Source organism: Hordeum vulgare, chromosome 1H (assembly GCF_904849725.1).
Source record: "Hordeum vulgare subsp. vulgare chromosome 1H, MorexV3_pseudomolecules_assembly, whole genome shotgun sequence".
Lineage (NCBI taxonomy): Eukaryota > Viridiplantae > Streptophyta > Magnoliopsida > Poales > Poaceae > Hordeum > Hordeum vulgare.
Window position 1 is genome coordinate 486218064 of NC_058518.1, and position 21313 is coordinate 486239376.

Genomic DNA, 21313 nt, shown 5'->3' on the forward strand with positions numbered 1-21313 from the left:
ATCAAAAACGTGTATGTCAGATGTTTGCAACATCCACAGGTGACGCTCGAGGTGCAGCACACCGAGTGGTGTATTAAGGACATAAGACTACTGCGCATCAATGGGGACAGTCCTCAGTTTTACGGACTCAGCCCGCAAAGTTGCTACTATCATCTTTCAACTAAATTTTCTCTAGGAACATAAAAAACAGTAGAGCTATAACACAAGCTACATCATAATTCGCAAAGACCTTTTGACTATGTTCATGATAATTAGAGTTTAACTAATCAAATTAATAAACTCCCACTCAAAAAGTACAACTCTCTAGTCATTTGAGTGGTACATGATCCAAATCCACTAACTCAAGTCCGATCATCACGTGAGTTGAGAATAGCTTCAGTGGTAAGCATCTCTATGCTAATCATATCAACTATACGATTCATGCTCGACCTTTCGGTCTCATGTGTTCCGAGGCCATGTCTGCACATGCTAGGCTTGTCAAGTTAACCCCGAGTGTTCCGCGTGTACAACTGTTTTGCACCCGTTGTATGTGAACGTTGAGTCTATCACACCCGATCATCACGTGGTATCTCAAAATGACGAACTGTCGTAACGGTGCACGGTCAGGGAGAACACAATTTCATCTTGAAATGTTAGTGAGAAATCACCTCATAATGCTACCATCGTTCTAAGCAAAATAAGGTGCATAAAAGGATTATCATCACATGCAATTCATAAGTGACATGATATGGCCATCATCTTGTGATTCTTGATCTCCATCACCAAAGCACCGGCACGATCTACTTGTCACCGGTGCCACACCATGATCTCCATCAACGTGTCGCCATCGGGGTTGTCGTGCTACTTATGCTATTACTACTAAAGCTACGTCCTAACAATATAGTAAACGCATCTGCAAACACAAACGTTAGTTAAAAGACAACCCTATGGCTCCTGCCAGTTGCCGTACCATCGACGTGCAAGTCGATATTAACTATTACAACATGATCATCTCATACATCCAATATATCACATCACGTCATTGGCCATATCATATCACAAGCATACCCTGCAAAAACAAGTTAGACATCCTCTAATTTGTTGTTGCGTGTTTTACGTGGCTGCTATGGGTATCTAGTATGATCGCATCTTACTTACGCAAAAACCACAACGGAGATGTGCAAATTGCTATTTAAGATCTCCAAGGACCGCCTCGGTCAGAACCAATTCAACTAAAGTTGGAGAAACCGACACCCGCCAGTCATCTTTATGCAACGAGGTTGCATGTCAAGCGATGAAACCAGTCTTTCGTAAGCGTACGAATAATGTCGGTCCGGGCCGCTTCAATCCAACAATACCGCTGAATCGAGAAAAAAATAAGGAGGGCGGCAAATCGAACATCACTGTCCACAAAACCATTTGTGTTCTACTCGAGATAACATCTACGCATGAACCTAGCTCATGATGCCACTGTTGGATAACATCTACGAGTGGAGATTTGGATCTACGTAACCTTGTAGATCGCACAGCAGGAAGCGTTAAGAAACGCGGTTGATGTAGTGGAACATCCTCACGTCCCTCGATCCGTCCCACGATCTGTTCCGATCTAGTGCCGAACGGACGGCACCTCCGCGTTCAGCACACGTATAGCTCGACGATGATCTCGGCCTTCTTGATCTAGCAAGCAAGACGGAGAATTAGATGAGTTCTCCGGTGGTGGCGACGATCTACTCCTGTAGGGCTCCGTCCGAGCTCCATAGAAATCCGATCTAGAGGTAGAACTATGTGATCTAGGGTTGAGTTGCACGTGGCAAAAGTTGTCTCAAATCAGCCCTAAATCACCACTATATATAGGACGGAGGGGTAGGAGGCTTGCCTTGAGGGCCAAGCCCTCAAGGGTGCGCCGGCCAAGGGAGAGGAGGAGTCCTACTCCAATCCTACTCCAATTAGGATTGGAAAGTGGAGTCCTTCTCTTCCTTCCCACCTCTCTTTTTTTCTTTGGTTTTCTTTCCTTGGCGCCAAGGCCCTCTTGGGCTGTCCCACCATCCCTCTAAGGGCTGGTGCGCCACCCCTAGGGCCATTGGCCTTCCCCCGGGTGGGTTGGCCCCCTCCCGGTGAACATCCAAACCCATTCGTCACTCCCGGTAATGCCCGAAAACCTTCCAGTAACCAAATGAAGTCATCCTATATATCAATTTTCGTCTCCGGACCACTCCGGAAACCCTCGTGACTTCCGTGATCTCATCCAGGAGTCCGAACAACATTCGGTAACCACACATATAACTCAATTATACTAAAACATCGCCGAACCTTAAGTGTGCAGACCCTGCGGGTTCGAGAACTATGTAGACATGCCCCGAGGCACTCCTCGGTGAATATCCAATAGCGGGACCTGGATGCCCATATAGGATCCTACATATTCTCCGAAGATCTTATCGGTTGAACCTCAGTGTCAATGATACATATAATCCCGTATGTCATTCCCTTTGTCCTTCGGTATGTTACTTGCCCGAGATTCAATCGTCGGTATCCACATACCTATTTCAATCTCGTTACCGGCAAGTCTCTTTACTCGTTTCGTAATACAAGATCCCCTGACTTACACTTAGTCACATTGCTTGCAAGGCTTGTGTGTGATGTTGTATTACGGAGTGGGCCCCGAGATACCTCTCCGTCACACGGAGTGACAAATCCCAGTCTTGATCCATACTAACTCAACGGACACCTTCGGAGATACCTGTAGAGCACCTTTATAGTCACCCAGTTACGTTGCGACGTTTGATGCACACAAGGTATTCCTCCGGTGTGAGTGAGTTATATGATCTCATGGTCATAGGAACAAATACTTGACACGCATAAAACAATAGCAATTAAACGACACGATCAATATGCTACATTCATAGTTTGGGTCTTGTCAATCACATGATTCTCCTAGTGACGTGATCACGTTATCAAGTGATAACACTTTCCTATGGCCAGGAAACCTTGACCATCTTTGATCAACGAACTAGTCAACTAGAGGCTCACTAGGGAGAGTGTGTTGTCTATGTATCCACACATGTATTTGAGTTTCCAATCAATACAATTCTAGCATGGATAATAAACGATTATTATGAACAAGTTAATATAATAATAACTAATTTATCATTGCCTCTAGGGCATATTTCCAACACTAATGTGTTGGGTGTTATCATCCGGTGGATTTCAATATTTTTCCTTATTCAAATGGTTTGAACATCTACAGAAAGGAAATTCAAATCCCCAGGTTGGCCAACCATACACGACTACCAAATCCAACAATATATATGCCCCCCTAAAATGAATTTATTGTACCACAATGCATCAGACAGAATAGATCCCGTAAACTCCTATCGTAAATGTTTTTTTCCTTCTCACGCTTCTTCTTCCCTCGCGCACATGCAAGGACGAAATCGAATTCCGACCGGCCCGAATGACGCCGCTCCGGCCTGCCACCTACTCCGATGACGCCCTAGTGATGCTCCGATGACACTACGACAATGTGACAACCCACAAGCGTATGGGATCGCAACAGTTTTCGAGGGTAGAGTATTCAACCCAAATTTGTTGGTTCACACAAGGGAAGCGAAAGAATATTCTCGAGTATTAGCAGCTGAGTTCGTCAAATTCAACCACACCTGAAAGATTAGTGTCTGCAAGCAAAGTATCAGTAGCAAAGTAGTATGATAACAACGGTGCTAGAAACGATCTGTTGACGGCAGACTATTCCTAACTGTTGTATCAATGGCGCCAGTAAAAAGCACGTTGACGGGGGACTATTCTTCCCCAGCAACTGCTCCAGAAAAGGTCTTGCACTAAGTAGCAGAGTAGCAAGGAACAGCAGTAGCAGCAGCAGCAACAGTAGCAGCAAAGTGACAGCACTAGCAACAGTAGCAGCAAAGTGGCACAATCCCTTTTGTAGCAAGGGACAAGCCTAGACAAAGTAACGTAGCGAGGACCAGTAGTAAAAGACTCGTAGCCAGTGGATCGGTGATGGATGAGTATGAAGGATGTGATTCATCATGTAACAGCTATAACACGGAGAGATATGTGACTAGCTCCCGTTCATCAATCTAATGTAGGCATGTATTCCGTATATAGTCATACGTGCTTAGGGAAAATAACTTGCATGACATCTATTGTCCATCCCTCCCGTGGCAGTGGGGTCCTAATGCAAACTACGGGATATTAAGGTTCTCCTTTTAATAAAGAACCGGACCAACGCATTAACACACGGTGAATACATGAACTCCTCATACTATGGTCATCTCCGGGAGTGGTTCCGACTATTGTCACTCCGGGGTTGTCGGGTCATAACACATAGTAGGTGACTACAACTTGCAAGATAGGATCTAAAACACACATATATTGGCGAAAACATAATAGGTTCAGATCTGAAATCATGGCACTCGGGCCCTAGTGACAAGCATTAAGCATAGCCAAGTAGTAGCAACATCAATCTAGAACATAGTGGATACTAGGGATCAATCCCCGTCAAGAACTAACTCAATTAAATGATATATCTCATCCAACTCATCACCGCCCAGCAAGCCTATGATGAGATTACTCACGAACAATGAAGAGCATCATGAAATTGTCGATGGAGAAAGGATGATGATGACGATGGCGACGATTTCCCCTCTCCGAAGCCCGAAACGGACTCCAGATCTGCCCTCCAGATGAAGAATAGGATGTGGCAGCGCCTCCGTATCGCAAAACGCGATGAAACCTTCTCTCTGATTTTTTTTTCCACGTGAAACGGAAGATATAGAGCTGAATTTGGGGGCGGTGGTTCCACATGGGCCCCACAAGCCTGCACGGCGCGACCAGGGGGTGGCCGCGGCCTGTGGGCTTGTGGCCCACTAGCACGCCCCCTCCGGTGGATCTTTGCGCACGTATTTTTCTTTTATTCCAAAAAAAATTCTTCGTAAATTTTTAGGACATTCCGAGAACTTTTATTTCTGCACAAAAACAACACTATGGCAATTCTGCTGAAAACAGCGTCAGTCCGGGTTAGTTCCATTCAAATCATGCAAATTAGAGTCCAAAACAAGGGCAAAAGAGTTCAGAAAAGTAGATACGACGGAGACGTATTAACTCCCCCAAGCTTAAAGCCTTGCTTGTCCTCAAGCAATTCAGTTGACAAACTGAAAGAGACAAAAGAAAAACTTTGACGAACTCTGTTTGATCTTGTTGTTGCAACTATGTCTAACTCATATCCAGAGTTTCAGCAAGATCACAAGCAAACCACATAAGCAAATGACATCTAGGTCTCACGGTAAACTCATATCAATGGCATAATCAACTAGCGAGCAAATAATAATAAGCCTCAAGTGTCAACACTTCAATCAAAACAACATGAAGCAGTACGAATAGATGGTATCTCGCTAGCTCTTTCTGAGACCACAAAACATAAATGCAGAGCACCTTCAAAGACCAAGGGCTGACTAAACATTGTAATTCATGGCAATGAAGATCCAGTCATAGTCATACTCAACACAGTTAAAAGCAAAGCATAAAAATGACAGAGGTGCTCCCTAATTGGTGCTTTTGTAAGAGGAGGATGACTCAACAGGAACATAAATAGACATGCCCTTCGCAGAGGGAAGCATTGATTTGCAGAGGTACCGGAGCTCAAGCTTTGAAAACAGAGATAATAATTTTGGGTGGTATGCTTTCATAGTCAACGCAATGACTAAGAGTTCTCAAAATCTTCCACGCTACACATGCTATATGCGGTTCCCAAACAGAAAAATAAAGTTTTGACTCCCCCACCACCAATCAATCACTCTCCACGGCTAGCCGAATCCTTGGGTACCGTCCATACCAACATCAATCCTGGGGGAGTTTTGTTTGCAATTATCTTTCCGATTTTAGTATGGAACTGGGAATTCCAACTACCGGCCCCTTTCTCGTGAATGATGGTGAATAAACACATATCGAGGATAACACGCCTAGCATGGAAGATATCAATAGCCCCCTGTCACCACATGAGCGGTTCGGGCATGCAAAACAGATTATTTCTTGAAGATTTAGAGAATGCCACATGCAAATTTACTTGGAACGGCACGTAGATACCGCACATAGGTAGGTATGGTGGACTCATATGGCACAACTTTGGGTTTATGGAAGTGGACGCACAAGCAGTATTCCCGCTTAGTACAAGTGAAGGCTAGCGAAAGACTAGGAAGCGACCAACTAGAGAGAAACAACGGTCATCAAAATGCATTGAGAGTAACTAACATTGAGTGCAAGCATGAGTAGGACATAAATCACCATGAACATGAACATCATAGAGGTTATGTTGATTTGTTTCAACTACATGCGTGAACATGCGCCACGTCAAGCCACTTGAAACATTCAAAGGAGGATACCATCCTATCATACTACATCATAGTCATCTCAACATTCATGTTGGCAGCCAAGACAAACCATTATAAGCTCCTAGCTAAGTAAGCATGGCATAAGCAACTATGATCTCTAAGTTGTCATTGCAAACATGTTTCTCTCACAACAAAGCTGAACTAGGAACAGTGAGCTAGTCATATTTACAAAAACAAAATAGATCGAGTTCATACCAGGTTTTCCAGGCTCAGTCACTTCATCATATATCGTCATTATTGCCTTTAACTTGCACGACCGAACGATGTGTACAATAATAAGCGTGCTCGTGCATTGGACTACGCTGGAATCTGCAGGAAAAGACAAAGGAGAAGACAAAGTAATATGGCTCTTTGAAAGCTAAACATGTATGCATGCAAGAGCCACTAAGCATTGTAACCAATATCTTCTACCTTGACCCAAAGAAAAAGAAAACTATTTACACAGGAAAGCTCCCAACAAGCAAAAGAAGAAAAGAAAATCTTTTTGGGTTTTCTCAAACTAGACAGACACACGAAAAGAAAACTACAAAAAGAAAACTAGAAAAAGAAAATAAACTAGCATGGATGATACAGTGGCAAAGTGTGAACACCGGCTAACAAAGTGAAAGCATAAGCAAGAATGTAAAGTCGGTGAGAACACGTACTCCCCCAAGCTTAGGCTTTTAGCCTAACTTGGTCTACTCCCAAGGAGGGAAATAACCAGCTCCGGGATACTCCGGAGTGGACTGAGGATGCCACTGCTGTGTGAGCTCCACTAGCTCGCATTGATAAACTGGCGTCTGGTACTCGACTGGCGGCTCGGGCACGGGCACCTGTGGTTGGGCCAAGCCCCAATATGCATAGATGTCCGAGGGCACAATAGTGTACCTGCCTGCATGAAGATTGAACAAAGAAGGAGCAGGCAAAGTAATAGTCTCATGAGTACACTAACTAAATACCAAGTTATAAATCATCCTTCTATTTATATCTCTATCAAGAAAGTCATGGCAAACCATGCTATCGTAATCTAGATATCTCTCGGGAAGAAGAACCTCTTCTTCCTCCTCTAGTCTAATAGGTATCTCAAAATGTCTAGCAAGACGAGTAGTGTAGATACCTCCATGGACAACACCTTTAGAACGGTTCAGGTTCAACCGTTGAGCTACTATAGCGCCCAAGCTATAAGTTTTATCGTTATAAAGGGCTTCGCGCAAGACCGCAAGATCTAGGGAACTAAGTGACCCAGCTTTCCCACGGCCAATCAAACATTTTCCCACAAATAGTGGGAAGTACCAAAGCACGGGAAAAATGCATGCTAGCAGCTCTAGCGCAAGACACTCCTCTCTCCTCTCCTACAACAATTGTACCGATGAAAGCTTCCAAGTCCCATGGACGAGGTTCATGAATATCCCCAACACAAGGTAATTTGCAAACATTGCAAAAATCCTGGAGTGACATGCGCTGGGGGATACCATAAAGTTTGAACTCAACCATAGGAGGATTCTTCCTCGGATAGAAGTTAAAGCTTTGTACGAAGATATTAGTGAGGAGGAGGTATTGCGGACACTTATCTTCAACGAAGGCGGTAAGGCCTGCGTTCTCCACCAAGTGATAAAAGTCCTCATAAATTCCAGCGGCGCGTAAGAACACGTCGCTTGGCCACTCGCACGCTCAAACTTCTGCGACTCGAGGGACCAAATACTTGGGCTTCTCACTCCCATCATCCTTGGGGTCACAGCTTGACGAGCCTCTTAAGAACCTCCTCATCTTTCCCCTTTTCTATCTCTAAAAATTTCTGAAATTTTTAGTGATTCTGAGGAAAAGTGAATAAGGCTCAACGAAACTCGTAGCAACTACTCCAACAAGTGCGTAGAGACCATATTACGAATCAAAACTACTTGGGACCAGCTAGAATCAGCATGCAAAGCTCAAGAACATGGTCACCAAGGCAGCAAAAATACGCGGAGTATAAGGCACTAGAGCAAAAACTAATTGGACCAATGGAGGAGTCACTTACCAAGGAGTAATTTCCCCAAAACAGTTCGGAGAATGGTGATTTGAGCAAAGAGATCGAAAATCCCAGCAAGAGGAGCAAGAACACAGGTTTGAGATGCGAAACTATTTTTTTCTCGAGGTAGGAGAACTAGAGGAGAGCAAGAATGAGTGGAGGCGGTGCCTGTGGGCCCCACAAGCCTGGGTGGCGCGGCCTGGGGGGTGCCCGCGCCCCTAGGTCTTGTGGACCACTGGTGTGGGCCCCAGACAGACTTTTTGTCCTAGTAATTTTCAAAAAATCCAGAAAAAATCATACTTGATTTTCACAACGTTCGAAGAACTTTCATTTTCGGGGTATTTTTCTACCGAACGCTAAGACAGAAAATAGGGAAAACTAAACTAAATCTATCATTTTTCTTCTAAGCAACCTAAAGTGAAAGCCTGGAACAGAGGTTTGTGACTCCTTGATTCATCCATCTCATGGTCATCGAAAGAAATCCGTCAATGGGGTTGATCAAATCCCCTCGACAAAACTTTCTCGAATCGCAAAAGAAGACGGAGAATTTTCAAACAGTCACTAGGTCACCTCAGTGGGGATGTGTATCTCCCCAACAAGCAAGTCATACTTCATCTTGACACGAGGAATAGGGCATTCAAAGCTCCCAATAAGAATCGATGAAGTTTTTTCAATAGCATTGATGCAATGTACTCGATATTGTTTCTTCGGAAAGTGCACCGTATGTTCATTACTGTTGACATGGAAAGTGACATTGCCTTTGTTGCAATCTATAACAGCCCCTGCAGTGTTTAAAAAGGGTCTTCTGAGGATGACAGCCATGGCATCGTCCTCGGGAATATCCAAGATAACAAAGTCTCTTAAGATAGTGGTGTTAGCAACCACAACAGGCACATCCTCGCAAATGCCGATAGGGAAAGCAGTTGATTTGTTGGCCATTTGCAGAGAGATTTCAATGGGTGTCAACTTATCTAGTTCAAGTCTACAATAAAGAGAGAGAGAGGCATAACACTAACACCGGCTCCAAGGTCGCATAAAGCAGTTCTGACGTAGTTGCCTTTAATGGAGCAAGGTATAGTGGGCACACCGGGATCACCTAGTTTCTTCGGAGTTCCACCCTTGAAGGTATAGTTGGCGAGCATGGTGGAAATCTCAATCTCAGGTATCCTCCTCTTATTAGTCACAATATCTTTCATGTACTTAGCATATGGAGACATCTTGAGCATATCAGTCAAACGCATCTGCAGAAAGACAGGACTGATCATTTCAACGAATCGCTCAAAATCCTCATCATCCTTTTTCTTGGATGGTTTGGGAGGAAAGGGCATGCGTTTCTGAACCCATGGTTCCCTTTCTTTACCATGCTTCCTATCAACAAAGTCATTCTTATCGTATCTCTTAGTCTTAGGCTATGGGTTATCAAGATCAACACGTGCAATCTCCACATTCCTATCATTGCTAGGTTGAGCATCAACATGAACATCACTATTGATATCATTATTAGGCTCATGTTCATCACCAGATTGTGTTTCAGCATCAGAAACAGAGGCATCGTTTGGACTCTCAGGTGTAGCAGCAACAGGGTTGCTAGCGTGCAGGTTCCTATCATCCTTCTTCTTCTTTCTAGGATGACTAGGTGCATTAGTGCTAACTCCTTGAGAATCTTGTTCAATTCTCTTCGGATGAACCTCAGGATACAAAGGTTCCTGGGTCATTCTACCGCCTCTAGTGACCACTCTGACAGAATTGTCATTCAACTCATTGAGCAAGTCATTTTGAGCTTTAAGTACTTGTTCTACCTGAGTAGTAACCATAGAGGCATGTTTACGCAGAATCTTAAGATCGTTGACATTTTTGTCCACACAAGCAATTAAATGACTAAGCATACGAGCGTTCTGTTCCAATTGTCTGCTAACATAATCATTGAAACTCTATTGTTTGGCAACAAAGTTATCAAATTCATCCATGCATAGGCTAGCAGGTTTATCAAAAGGAATATCACTCTCATCGAACCTACGTAGAGAATTTACTTCTACTACATGTATCGGGTTATCGAGACCATGGATCTCTTCGATAGGTGGTAGATTTTTGACATCTTCAAATTTAGTGCCTTTCTATCGCATAGATTTCTTGGCTTCTTGCATATCTTCAGGACTGAGGAATAGAATACCTCTTTTCTTCGGAGTTGGCTTAGGAGGTGGTTCGGGAATAGTCCAAGCATTCTCATTGCACAAGATCTTATTCGGTAGAATCTCAGCTTGTTCTACGGTTCATTCCCTAAAAACACTACCGGCACAACTATCTAGGTGGTCTTTAGAAGCATCAGTAAGTCCATTATAGAAGATATCAAAGATTTCATTCTTCTCAAGAGGGTGATCAGGCAAAGCATTCGGTAGCTGGATAAGCCTCCCCCAAGCTTGTGGGAGACTCTCTTCCTCAGCTTGAGCAAAGTTGTATATTTCCTGCAAGGCAGCTTGCTTCTTATGGGCAGGGAAATGTTTTTGAGAGAAGTAGTAGACCATATCCTGGGGACTACGCACACAACCAGGAGCAAGAGAAGTGAACCAGGTCTTAGCATCATCCTTTAGCGAGAAAGGAAACAGCTTGAGCATGTAGTAGTGGCAGATCTTTTCCTCACTAGTGAATAGGGTGGCTATATCGTGCAGTTTGGTAAGATAGGCTACAACCGTTTCAGACTCGTAACCTTGAAAGGGATCAGATTCGACCAGAGTGATTAACTCAGGGTCGACACAGAATTCATAATCCTTATCGGTCACAAAGATAGGTGAAGTGGCAAACTTTGGGTCGTATTTCATCCTAGTGTTCAGAGATTTTTCTTTCCACTTGCGCAGAAGTTTCTCAACATCATAGATATCCTTACACGCGAGAAAATCCTCAGCTATCTCTCCCTCCATAACATAGCGCGTATCAGGCATAACAGGCAATTCAGGCATAGTATCAAGTTCTACTTCAATAGTATCAGCAGTTTCAGAAGTATCATCACAACTAGCAGCAATTCTAGCAAGTTGTGCATCAAGGAATGCACCAAGTGGCAAAGCAGTATCGGGCATAGTATCAAGCATAGCATCATCAGGCGTAGTATCAAGGATAGCATCATGAGGCATAGTATCAAGCATAGCATCATCAAGCATAGGCGACATATCAAGATTTCTAGCAGGAGGTGAAGTCGCAAACTTACTCATAACTGAAGGTGGATCAAGTGCAGAGCTAGATGGCAGTTCCTTACCTCTCCTCGTAGTGGAAGGTAGGATTTTAGTTCTTGGATCTTTCGATTCCTCATAGTGATCAGCAGACGTCAATCCCAAGTGACTTAGAGAATATAGCTGTGCTTCCCCGGTAACGGCGCGAGAAAAAGCCTTGACAACCCACAAGCATATGGGATTGCAACAGTTTTCGAGGGTAGAGTATTCAAACCAAATTTGTTGGTTCACACAAGGGAAGCGAAAGAATATTCTCGAGTATTAGCAGCTGAGTTCGTCAAATTCAACCACACCTGAAAGATTAGTGTCTGCAAGCAAAGTATCAGTAGCAAAGTAGTATGATAACAACGGTGCCAGAAACGATCTGTTGACGGCGGACTATTCTTCCCCAGCAACTGCTCCAGAAAAGGCCTTGCACTAAGTAGCAGAGTAGCAAGGAACAGCAGTAGCAGCAGCAGCAAAGTAACAGCAGTAGCAACAGTAGGAGCAAAGTGACAGTAGTAGCAATAGTAGCAGCAAAGTGGCACAATCCCTTTTGTAGCAAGGGACAAGCCTAGACAAAGTAACGTAGTGAGGACCAGTAGTAAAAGACTCATAGGCAGTGGATCGGTGATGGATGAGTATGACGGATGTGATTCATCATGTAACAGCTATAACACGGAGAGATATGTGACTAGCTCCCGTTCATCAATCTAATGTAGGCATGTGTTCTGTATGTAGTCATACGTGCTTAGGGAAAAGAACTTGCATGACATCTATTGTCCATCCCTCCCGTGGCAGCGGGGTCCTAACGGAAACTATGGGATATTAAGGTTCTCCTTTTAATAAAGAACCGGACCAACGCATTCGCACGCGGTGAATACATGAACTCCTCATACTATGGTCATCTCCGGGAGTGGTTCCGGCTATTGTCACTCCGGGGTTGCCGGGTCATAACACATAGTAGGTGACTACAACTTGCAAGATAGGATCTAAAACACACATATATTGGCGACAACATAATAGGTTCAGACCTGAAATCATGGCACTCGGGCCCTAGTGACAAGCATTAAGCATAGCCAAGTAGTAGCAACATCAATCTAGAACATAGTGAATACTAGGGATCAATCCCCATCAAGAACTAACTCGATTACATGATAGATCTCATCCAACTCATCACCGTCCAGCAAGCCTACGATGATATTACTCACGAACGATGAAGAGCATCATGGAATTGTCGATGGAGAAAGGTTGATGATGACGATGGCGACGATTTCCCCTCTCCGGAGCCCGAAACGGACTCCAGATCTGCCCTCCAGATGAAGAACAGGATGTGGCGGCGACTCCGTATCGCAAAACGCGATGAAACCTTCTCTTTGATATTTTTCCAGGCGAAACGGAACATATAGAGCTGAGTTTAGGGGCGGTGGTGCCACGTGGGCCCCACAAGCCTGCACGGCCAGGGGGGTGGCCGCGGCCTATGGGCTTGTGGCCCACTGGGATGCCCCCTCCCGTGGATCTTTGCGCGGGTATTTTTCTTTTATTCCAGAAAAAATCTTCGTAAATTTTCAAGACATTCTGAGAACTTTTATTTCTGCACAAAAACAACACCATGGCAATTCTGGTGAAAATAGCGTCAGTCCGGGTTAGTTCCATTCAAATCATGCAAATTAGAGTCCAAAACAAGGGCAAAAGAGTTCGGAAAAGTAGATACAACGGAGACGTATCACAATGCTCCGGCTCGATGCTTCTCTGATGACACTCTAGCGATGCTCCTACGACTTTGTGGCAACGCTCCGACCTGCCACGTGCCCGGGACCATCGTTGTCGAGCTCTTCCGCCTGCACGCTGCTCGCGCGCACGCGGTGTCGACAACCCCCTACTCCCGCGTGGATTGATTTTACGGTATCCTCAAAAACCGCTGGAGCCCTCCCCAATTGGCAGTGCTGACGGAGTCGAATCCAACAGATCTCTAGTAGGGGGTCGTGAGATGGAAGTGTTGACACGATGATAACAAGACAAGGGGAGACATGTTGCTTAACCAAGTTCAAGCCCTCTCGAAGAGGTAAAACCATACATCATGTTTTGTTTGTATTGATTGTGGAGGGTAAAAGTTAGTCTATCTCGAGATGGTGTATGAATGAGTTGGCCAATGGAATTTTGAGGGGTCCACATTCACATATAATTGTTTTATTATAAATTACCAAAAGCATTTTGGGATTACATGCACTTTAAGTTCTCCATGATGAATCATGTGGATCCTTCATATTTCCTCACAATCTTCATCTCTCATTAGCCGTCAGGGATGCTGCTATCTCAAATGTTTATGATTGGTTGTACCCTTAGTAGTTTTGGTGGTTGATGACGATGCCCCTTGCGGACTAATAGTGTGCATTAAGCTTTCAGAGATTATCACGTGGCACGAGACGGTTATTATCCCCTCAGTGGTTGAAAGAGAAGACGGTGCTTTTCAATCGATTTAGTGTTGGTGGACTTGAGTCATAGGTAAACCCATACCATCAAGGGGGGTCCGCTTGTGGAAAGGTAGGGAGGAACAAACATGTACACATTTGCACCCATCCGGTTCCCGGCACAATGGAGCTTCTGTTCTCCCTCTAAGGACCTCAAAGTTATATAAGCGGAAGTACCGCTCTGAAGAGCGGTAGTACCGCCCCAGCAGTACTGCCGCCCTCCAAGTTCAGCCTCACTTTTGCTTGTGCTTCTTGTGTGGCATCTTCAGTGTTTTTTCCCATTTTGAGCAGAAGTACCGCTTGGGGAGGAGCGGTAGTACCGCTCCAGCGGTACTGTCGCCCTCCCCTTTCGGACCCTCTTCAACTTAGTTTTCTCTCTCGTGCCCTCGGTGTCGCTTGTCCAGTTTGAGCGGAAGTACCGCTAGGAGCGGCGCGGTAGTACCGCTCCAGCGGAACCACCGCCTCCCTAGCCGTGTCCTTCTACCTGTGGTGCCCGATACTTTCGTGCAAGCGGAAGTACCGCTCCCCTGAGCGGTACTACCGCTTATGTGCGACTTGTGGGCAAAAAAAGGTAAGATTCTTCCCTCTATATATAGGTCTTCTTCCCCGAAGAGACCTCACCTTTCTTCCTTCAAAAGCTCCATTATTGCTCCTAAGCTCAATCTTGCCCGATCTCTCTCCCTAGCAATCAATTCTTGTTGATGGCCACAAAGTTCAGCGCATGACCCTTTACACAATCGACAATGTTTTGTGTTTAGCCAAGTCACCAAGACCTGGACGAAATCACTATTCTGACCTTCTCAACGATCTTTGTCATAAACTGAACTCGATATGAAAGTATTTCACGATCTGACCCATTTGGCAATGCCACAACCCGTGACGTTACTGCTCAACATAGAAACACCGAGCTAGATAGCGTTTATGCCCTTGCCCATTGTCAAGCCGAACAAGCGTACGTGACAGGCCGGAAACGCCGAGCTAGATGTCGTTTCTGAAAACGCCATTGACCTTGACGTTTCTATGTAGGACAACAACGCCAAAGACCTTGGCGTTTCTATGTTGTTTGGAAACATTTTGGAGACTTCTAAAGACTTTTTTTTTACTAGAAAACTTCTTTGGACGGTGTAACTAACTACTTGGCGGAATCAGACCTAGGGCAAATAGTGCTATAGCCCTAGGTTTAGTAACAATAGTCTTTATAATACCTACTTACTAAGTATAAAAAATCTTTAAAATACACCACTGATGCTAATTTAACCCTAGACGTAAACACATGCTATTTCCGCCCGCGTAACTACTCGTATTGGTGGACTTGATACTCACTAGGCTACACTGAGTCCATTACACACATGCCCAAAATGCGTAGTATGCTTGACTAATCGACAGGTAGGGAGGTCAGATGGAGCCGGTTGCTGATGACGCACCGCGTGGGCTCCATGCCCAGAAGCAAACAGTACATATGATCGTACTTGATACGTTTTGTTGTCTTTGAAAGCGACTGTCGAGAAAATCTATTACCTGTCGACCAGGAAGATGAGATCTTATCCCTTTCTGATTAGGTGTCTTCGTTTGGTAGCGTCGTTAAAAACGGGAATCAAGTGGTGAAGCTTTGACTTGCTGCTGTGCTGCAGGGGGGAGATGCCATGCGGAGCCGTCCAGCAAGCAACACGTGATCGATGCTTCACCAAATCCGCGTCAGGATGGAATCGGTGGCCCATGCATACGCATGTGCTTGTGCTTGTTTGTTTGCCGACGAACTTAGCCAGTGGTGCCAGTGATCAGATATATGTTCAGGCGTTGCAAGCAAGGCTTAGTTTACTGTGACTAAGTTGGCCTTGCGTTGAGGAGTCAACTGTGCTTAGGTGTCTGGTCTTGCGTTGAAAAGTCAACAGCGCTGCCTGCATTTCAAGAATAAAAATACGAAGAGTAGGAGTACAAGTTAAGTTCTGATGCTGGGCTGGGTAGACAAATGAACTGCTGTAATAGTTGCATGCGATGCGATAAGATTATTCTTCCTCCCATCCGGCCGACTGATTTCGGATTTCTCAACTTGCGTGATTCACTCTGGGCCGCTGGGGCCATGGGGTGTTGATGTTCGACGACCCGCAGGTAGCGTGTGGAGGGAGAACTCCGGGTCTACCACAGTCAGGTTGGGCAGCGGCGGGGGAGCCACCATCACCATGTGCGTGCGTGACGTGCGAACTGGATGGTCGGCTGGGGAACAAGTTACACGAAGCGCAGCAAAGGTGGGACGAAGGACGAACCCTCGAGAACGACATGGACGACAGAAGGTGGTAACGCTCGTACCAACTTCAACCGTGCGATCCAAATGAAGGCACATTTTATCCATATTTTGTTCATTTGAATCGATCCGTCCGTTCTCCTTCACAAATGGATTAGCTGTGTGTCCAACGAGATGACTTGCTTTTCGTTCGTGCACATATAATTTTTAACATTAAATTGGTCCGCGATCACAGGTTATGCCAGATGTCATACCAGCTTCGAGAGTTTACATTGACCATATGCGAGCGGTCGGAATACATATGCCAGCCTACAAAAAATACACAATTTTTCAGCTGTGCGTATTTGCCAGCGGGTCGACACACATGTCAGCACACAGAATGAGAATGTAGTTCGACCACGTCATCTCGACCGTGGTCATGCCCACACACCGCGGCATGGATCAGTCTTCTTTGTGGTTGAACATGCCGGCCTTCATCTTTCGAATCAAGACTGTTTCCTTTGAGAGACCGTGCTCAAATCGGCCTTCATGATCTCGACCCCCTTCATCATGCAAGCTAGCCGGACTTCTCTTACTTTGGTGGCTGCTTTAATGGCCTTGATCTCTAGCATCTTCGCTTGCTTTTCCGTCTCTAACGCGAGCTTCTTGTTTTGTATCTTCATGAAAGCCCTAATTTGCTCATCCTTATCTTGTCGATGCTTCTTCTTCCTTGAGTCTTTGTTCGCGATCATGCCTTGCAAAGTAGCTTGCAAGACAAGGGACGTCGCCTCACGCATGTCCTTTTTCTTGAAGTTGGTCTACCCACGCGACCGCGACTTCCGACCCTCACCATGCTCTTCAAGGGCTTCCTTTCCTCCACGCGCCTTGACGACAGCATATTGTGCTTTGAACTTTTCTTCTTCATTGATGATCATCCAACAAGGAGTGAGGTGAAAGACTTGCCTTATAGTGGACCTTCAATGCTTTCAAAGCTTGGAAGACCTACAAATGAGCAAGCATGTCAACATACCAAAGTAGGCAAGATACAGGACAATCAATATAAAAAAGCATGTCGGCTTACTATGTCTTTCATGTCGATGCCGCTCACGGGACAGGCCTCGATGCTCTTAAGAGTTAATAGTGGAACAAAACTTGTTGAACTTTTGTTGTATCATCCTCCAACGCTTGTCGAGAGAGACCCACCCACGCTTGCTCTTCATTCGGTATGGTTTAACCTTCTTGTGCTCGTGGAACTCGTGATGCACTATTTGCCAAAATGTCGAAGCCTTTTGCTCGGAACCTATCTTGGGGTCTTGACCAATGTCTCTCCAACAGTCACAAAGAAGTTTATCCTCATTTTGTGTGTATGCTTTGGTCCGCTTGCTCTTCAGCTTGTTATTCTTGGCATTGGCTTGGGCGGGGAGCTCATCGAACAAAGGCTCTCTATCAATGTCCACTTCATCATCCTCTTCATTAAAGGCCATAGTCTTTCGAGAACTTGTGATCAAGCGGAAAAGAGTTGCCCAAGCCGAGTTGGTCCTCCATAAGGGGTCGGGAATGCCTTCACCAAACGAGTACACCATGCCATCTTGGCTTTGCATCTCATCGGGATCGTAAGGGATGCCACGGCCACCACCTTTGAAGATGAGGCCCTCCATGAGCACGCGGTTGGCCTCGTCTTTCGCAGTCGGCATTCCGTCGAACAGGTCGCGGGCGTTCTCCATGGCGTCGGCGGCGAGCTCACGAGGCCGTTTTCACGCACCCCCGGAGGACAATCCACCGCCCACAAGCACAACATTGAGGTCGATGCCCGCGGGTGCTGGAGTGCCAGGTGCGATCACGCTCATCTAGGGTGAACCGGAGCCTGTAGTGTAGGACAGGACAGGAGGTCTGCGGGTGGCGCCGCTGAAAGCCGTGCGTCGCCGGCGTGGAGGACATGCGCAGCGAGTCCGGAAGTTGGTGACGAAGGGGCTACGAGCCGGTGCTAGACGTGGCCGCAATGGCAGCAACAAGCCCGTGCTGCTTGGGTTTAACCCTAGCATCAGCAGGGTTTGCTTCGTAGCGTCGCGGACGAGCTGACTGTTCTTCATGATGTTGGCCTCTTCCTCCAAGGCGACGGTGAGGGATGACGCGGCCGCGACCTCGTTCCTGGCTTTTTGCAGATGCCGGCGGCTCTTCCTCCTCAACGATTGTCCGACGCGCTCCTCGGGCGTGAGGACCTTCTTCTTCTTGGCCGGCGCCGGACCTTTTCGCTTGCCGCGGCTCCCGGCGTCGAGGGTCGGCGCGTCGTCGTCCAGGGCGCGCGGGGAGAGGTGGGCGAGAAATTTTTGGTGGAAATGATGGCTCTGTGCCACCGACGAGAGGGTGAGGGGGAGGAGAAGGGCGGGCGTCGCGTGTACGTCTTTTGTACGCGTGGACGCAAATTCATTTCAATTTTAAACTTGGAGTAGACACAAAATGAATGAAAAGCGTAGATGCGTCTATTTAATCGACGTGTTGGTTTGTGTTTTCCGTTCGCGACGATCTGAACGAATACGGGTCGACGAAATGGGTCGCGTGGTTGGTTGGAGTTAGCTCTCATGAGTCGGGAGCCGGCCGGTGGGTGGAGGAAAACTTGGCTTGGCTGCATGCACACGACGGCAGCGAAATCTGCCGGCAATTGCGTGCGGAGCGTGAGTGAGATGCCGCGTCCGTGTGGCCCGCCCACAGATGCCATGCAGGCAGGGGGGCGGCCAGTCCGCCCGCGATCCCGGCGGGTCGGCACTCGGCACTTGGATTCCCACGTTTTCCACCCGCCAAGTCAGCGCCCCGATCCCCAGCCACCACCACCATACTACCATTTAATCGCTTGCCCACCACCACCGCTTCTAGTTGTAGGACTCCCCGCAACCCAACCCCATCATCCAGCGCCAATCCACCCCGGCCACCACCTCCCCCTCGATCCCCACATCCTGCTCTCCAACCGCGCGCCCTCCTCCCTCCCTCCCTGCCAGCCGGTGCACATGGACGGCGCGGCGGCCGCGGCGCTCGGCGCGTGGGAGGCCGTGCGGGGCTTCTTCACGCCGGCCACGCTCTTCCTCACCGTCAACCTCGTCATCGGCACCATCCTGCTCACCTCCCGCTCCCACCAGCGCCGCCGCCAGGGCGGCCACGACGCCGACGACGCGCGCCGCCACGACCACCACCAGCAAGAACAACAACGGTTCCAACACGTGGAGCCGCAGCAGCAGCAGCATCAGGAGGATCTGTACTACCGCGACCAGCAGCAACAGCAGCAGCAGTACGTGCCCCCGCCGCCGGCGCCGCTCGCGCGCACCTCGTCGGTGCTCGACCGCCTCCGCTCCATCGGCCTATACCGCTTCCGCTCGGGCGACTTCCCGCCCGAGTACGGTGCTGGGGCCGACTCGCGGGACGTGACGGTCTCTCCTGAACCGGCGCCGACGGTCGGAGATGCTCACCACGCCAGGAGCCGGTCGGAGCCCCCGGCGCGGGAGGAGGCGAGGCGGGCGCCGCCGTCCAGGATGAAGAGGTCGAGCTCCGAGGCGAGGAGGGCCGAGGTGACCCCGGCGCCGGCGGCTCGGGTGGTCCAGGCAGCCGTGCTGGAGGAGGACGACGACGACCTCGTGGAGCACGCGAGGGCGGACAACGAGTTCATCGACAGCAACAGCTTCGCGACACCGCCGCCGCAGCAGGCAGAGGAGGAGGAGCAGCACTACCGCGAGGAGTACGTGCCTCCATACAGGCCGGCGCCGCTCGCGCGCGCGCCGTCCGTCCTGGAGCGCCTCCGCTCCTTCAGCCTCTACCGCTTCCGCTCCGGCGACCTGGCCCCCGAGCTGGCCGCCTCGCAAGACCACGCCGTGTCCGCCGTCGCGGCGGCAGACGAGAAGAAGACGCAGACGACGCAGTACGGCAGGAGCCGGTCGGAGCCGGCGCGGGAGCAGAGCAAGAAGGGCAAGAAGCCGGCGGCGAAGATGGGCAAGTCGAGCACGGAGGCGAGGATGCTGCCGCCGCCGCCGCCGCCGCCGATGGAGGAGGCCGTGGAGGAGGGCGGCGTGGACGCGCGGGCGGACGACTTCATCAACAGCTTCCGGAAGCAGCTGCAGCTGCAGCGGCTCAACTCGCTGCTCAACTACAAGGAGATGCTCAACCGCGGCGCCTAGTAGCAGAGCAGCCCGCCGGAGAAGACAAGAAAGATTGCACCGTGCTGCCGATGCTTAGCGATTGATTAGCGGATTATTAACTACATACATTTCCCTGCCTGTGATTAGAGTGTGTGCTAGTAATACTGTGGCGCTGATTAAACGGTTAATTGCTCGAGCATTTTTTTTGTTCGATCTCGCTGTCTACTATCTGTCTCGGTTGTGTTCCAAATGGCATCATGCAACATGTAGCTGAGTAGGCGTTGATGAAGATGAACAGTGAGTGGTGATGCTGCCGAACGTGCGTTGCTGGTGCGGGGTGGTTTGTGCGTCCCGATCTCTCTCGCCTTCGCTCGCTTGATCTTTTGCTGTCAGCTTCCATGGCCACGGAAGAAAGATTAAGTTGTGGGAGCGAGTTTAGGATTTGAGTTGTCAGGCGGGATGGCCCGTGCAAGCGACGCTTCCATGTCGCTGTACGTGCGTCGCCTGTGGTTGGCCGTACGCAGCATTTCACCCCACACGAACGCGACGCGATGGTTCCCTCTCGGACCCATCCGTCTACTGGTCGGTCAATCGTAGAAAGCAGTAACGGATTCGAATTCACCACGGTCCATATCTCTTCTCCACTTTATCGAAAATCCTCACATTTTCTCTGTGTGCTTAGCAGCAAAGTTTATTGCTACTCCGATCATGAATCCGTCGTCGTCGTCGTCGTCGTCGTCTTTAATCGCTGGCCGCACATGTCCAGGTCGCGCGCCCTCCAGCGGTGTAAACTGCCAAGCCGCGACGTGACAAAGTTGGTTCCTCTCCTGCTGACATGGGCGAGTGCAGAGCATATCCCAACATTCGTGCGGGCTGCAGTCGATGGGTCCAGGGCGTGGACACGGCGTCGGTCGCCGGCCCGCCGTCGCTCTC

The 21313-nt window shown here is 48.0% G+C and overlaps 1 protein-coding gene across 1 annotated transcript; it reads left to right on the forward strand.

Moving 5' to 3' along the window:
• Window positions 1-18925: 18925 nt before the first annotated feature.
• LOC123417211 (pathogen-associated molecular patterns-induced protein A70-like) lies at window positions 18926-20669 on the forward strand. Its single transcript, XM_045106888.1, has one exon. The coding sequence runs from the start codon at window positions 18941-18943 to the stop codon at window positions 20417-20419; it is 1479 nt and encodes a 492-aa protein (XP_044962823.1). The 5' UTR covers window positions 18926-18940; the 3' UTR covers window positions 20420-20669.
• Window positions 20670-21313: the final 644 nt, after the last annotated feature.

Coding starts and splice junctions, on each gene's coding strand:
- LOC123417211 (XM_045106888.1), top strand. CDS start 18,941: ATGCCGCGTCCGTGTGGCCCGCCCACAGATGCCATGCAGGCAGGGGGG.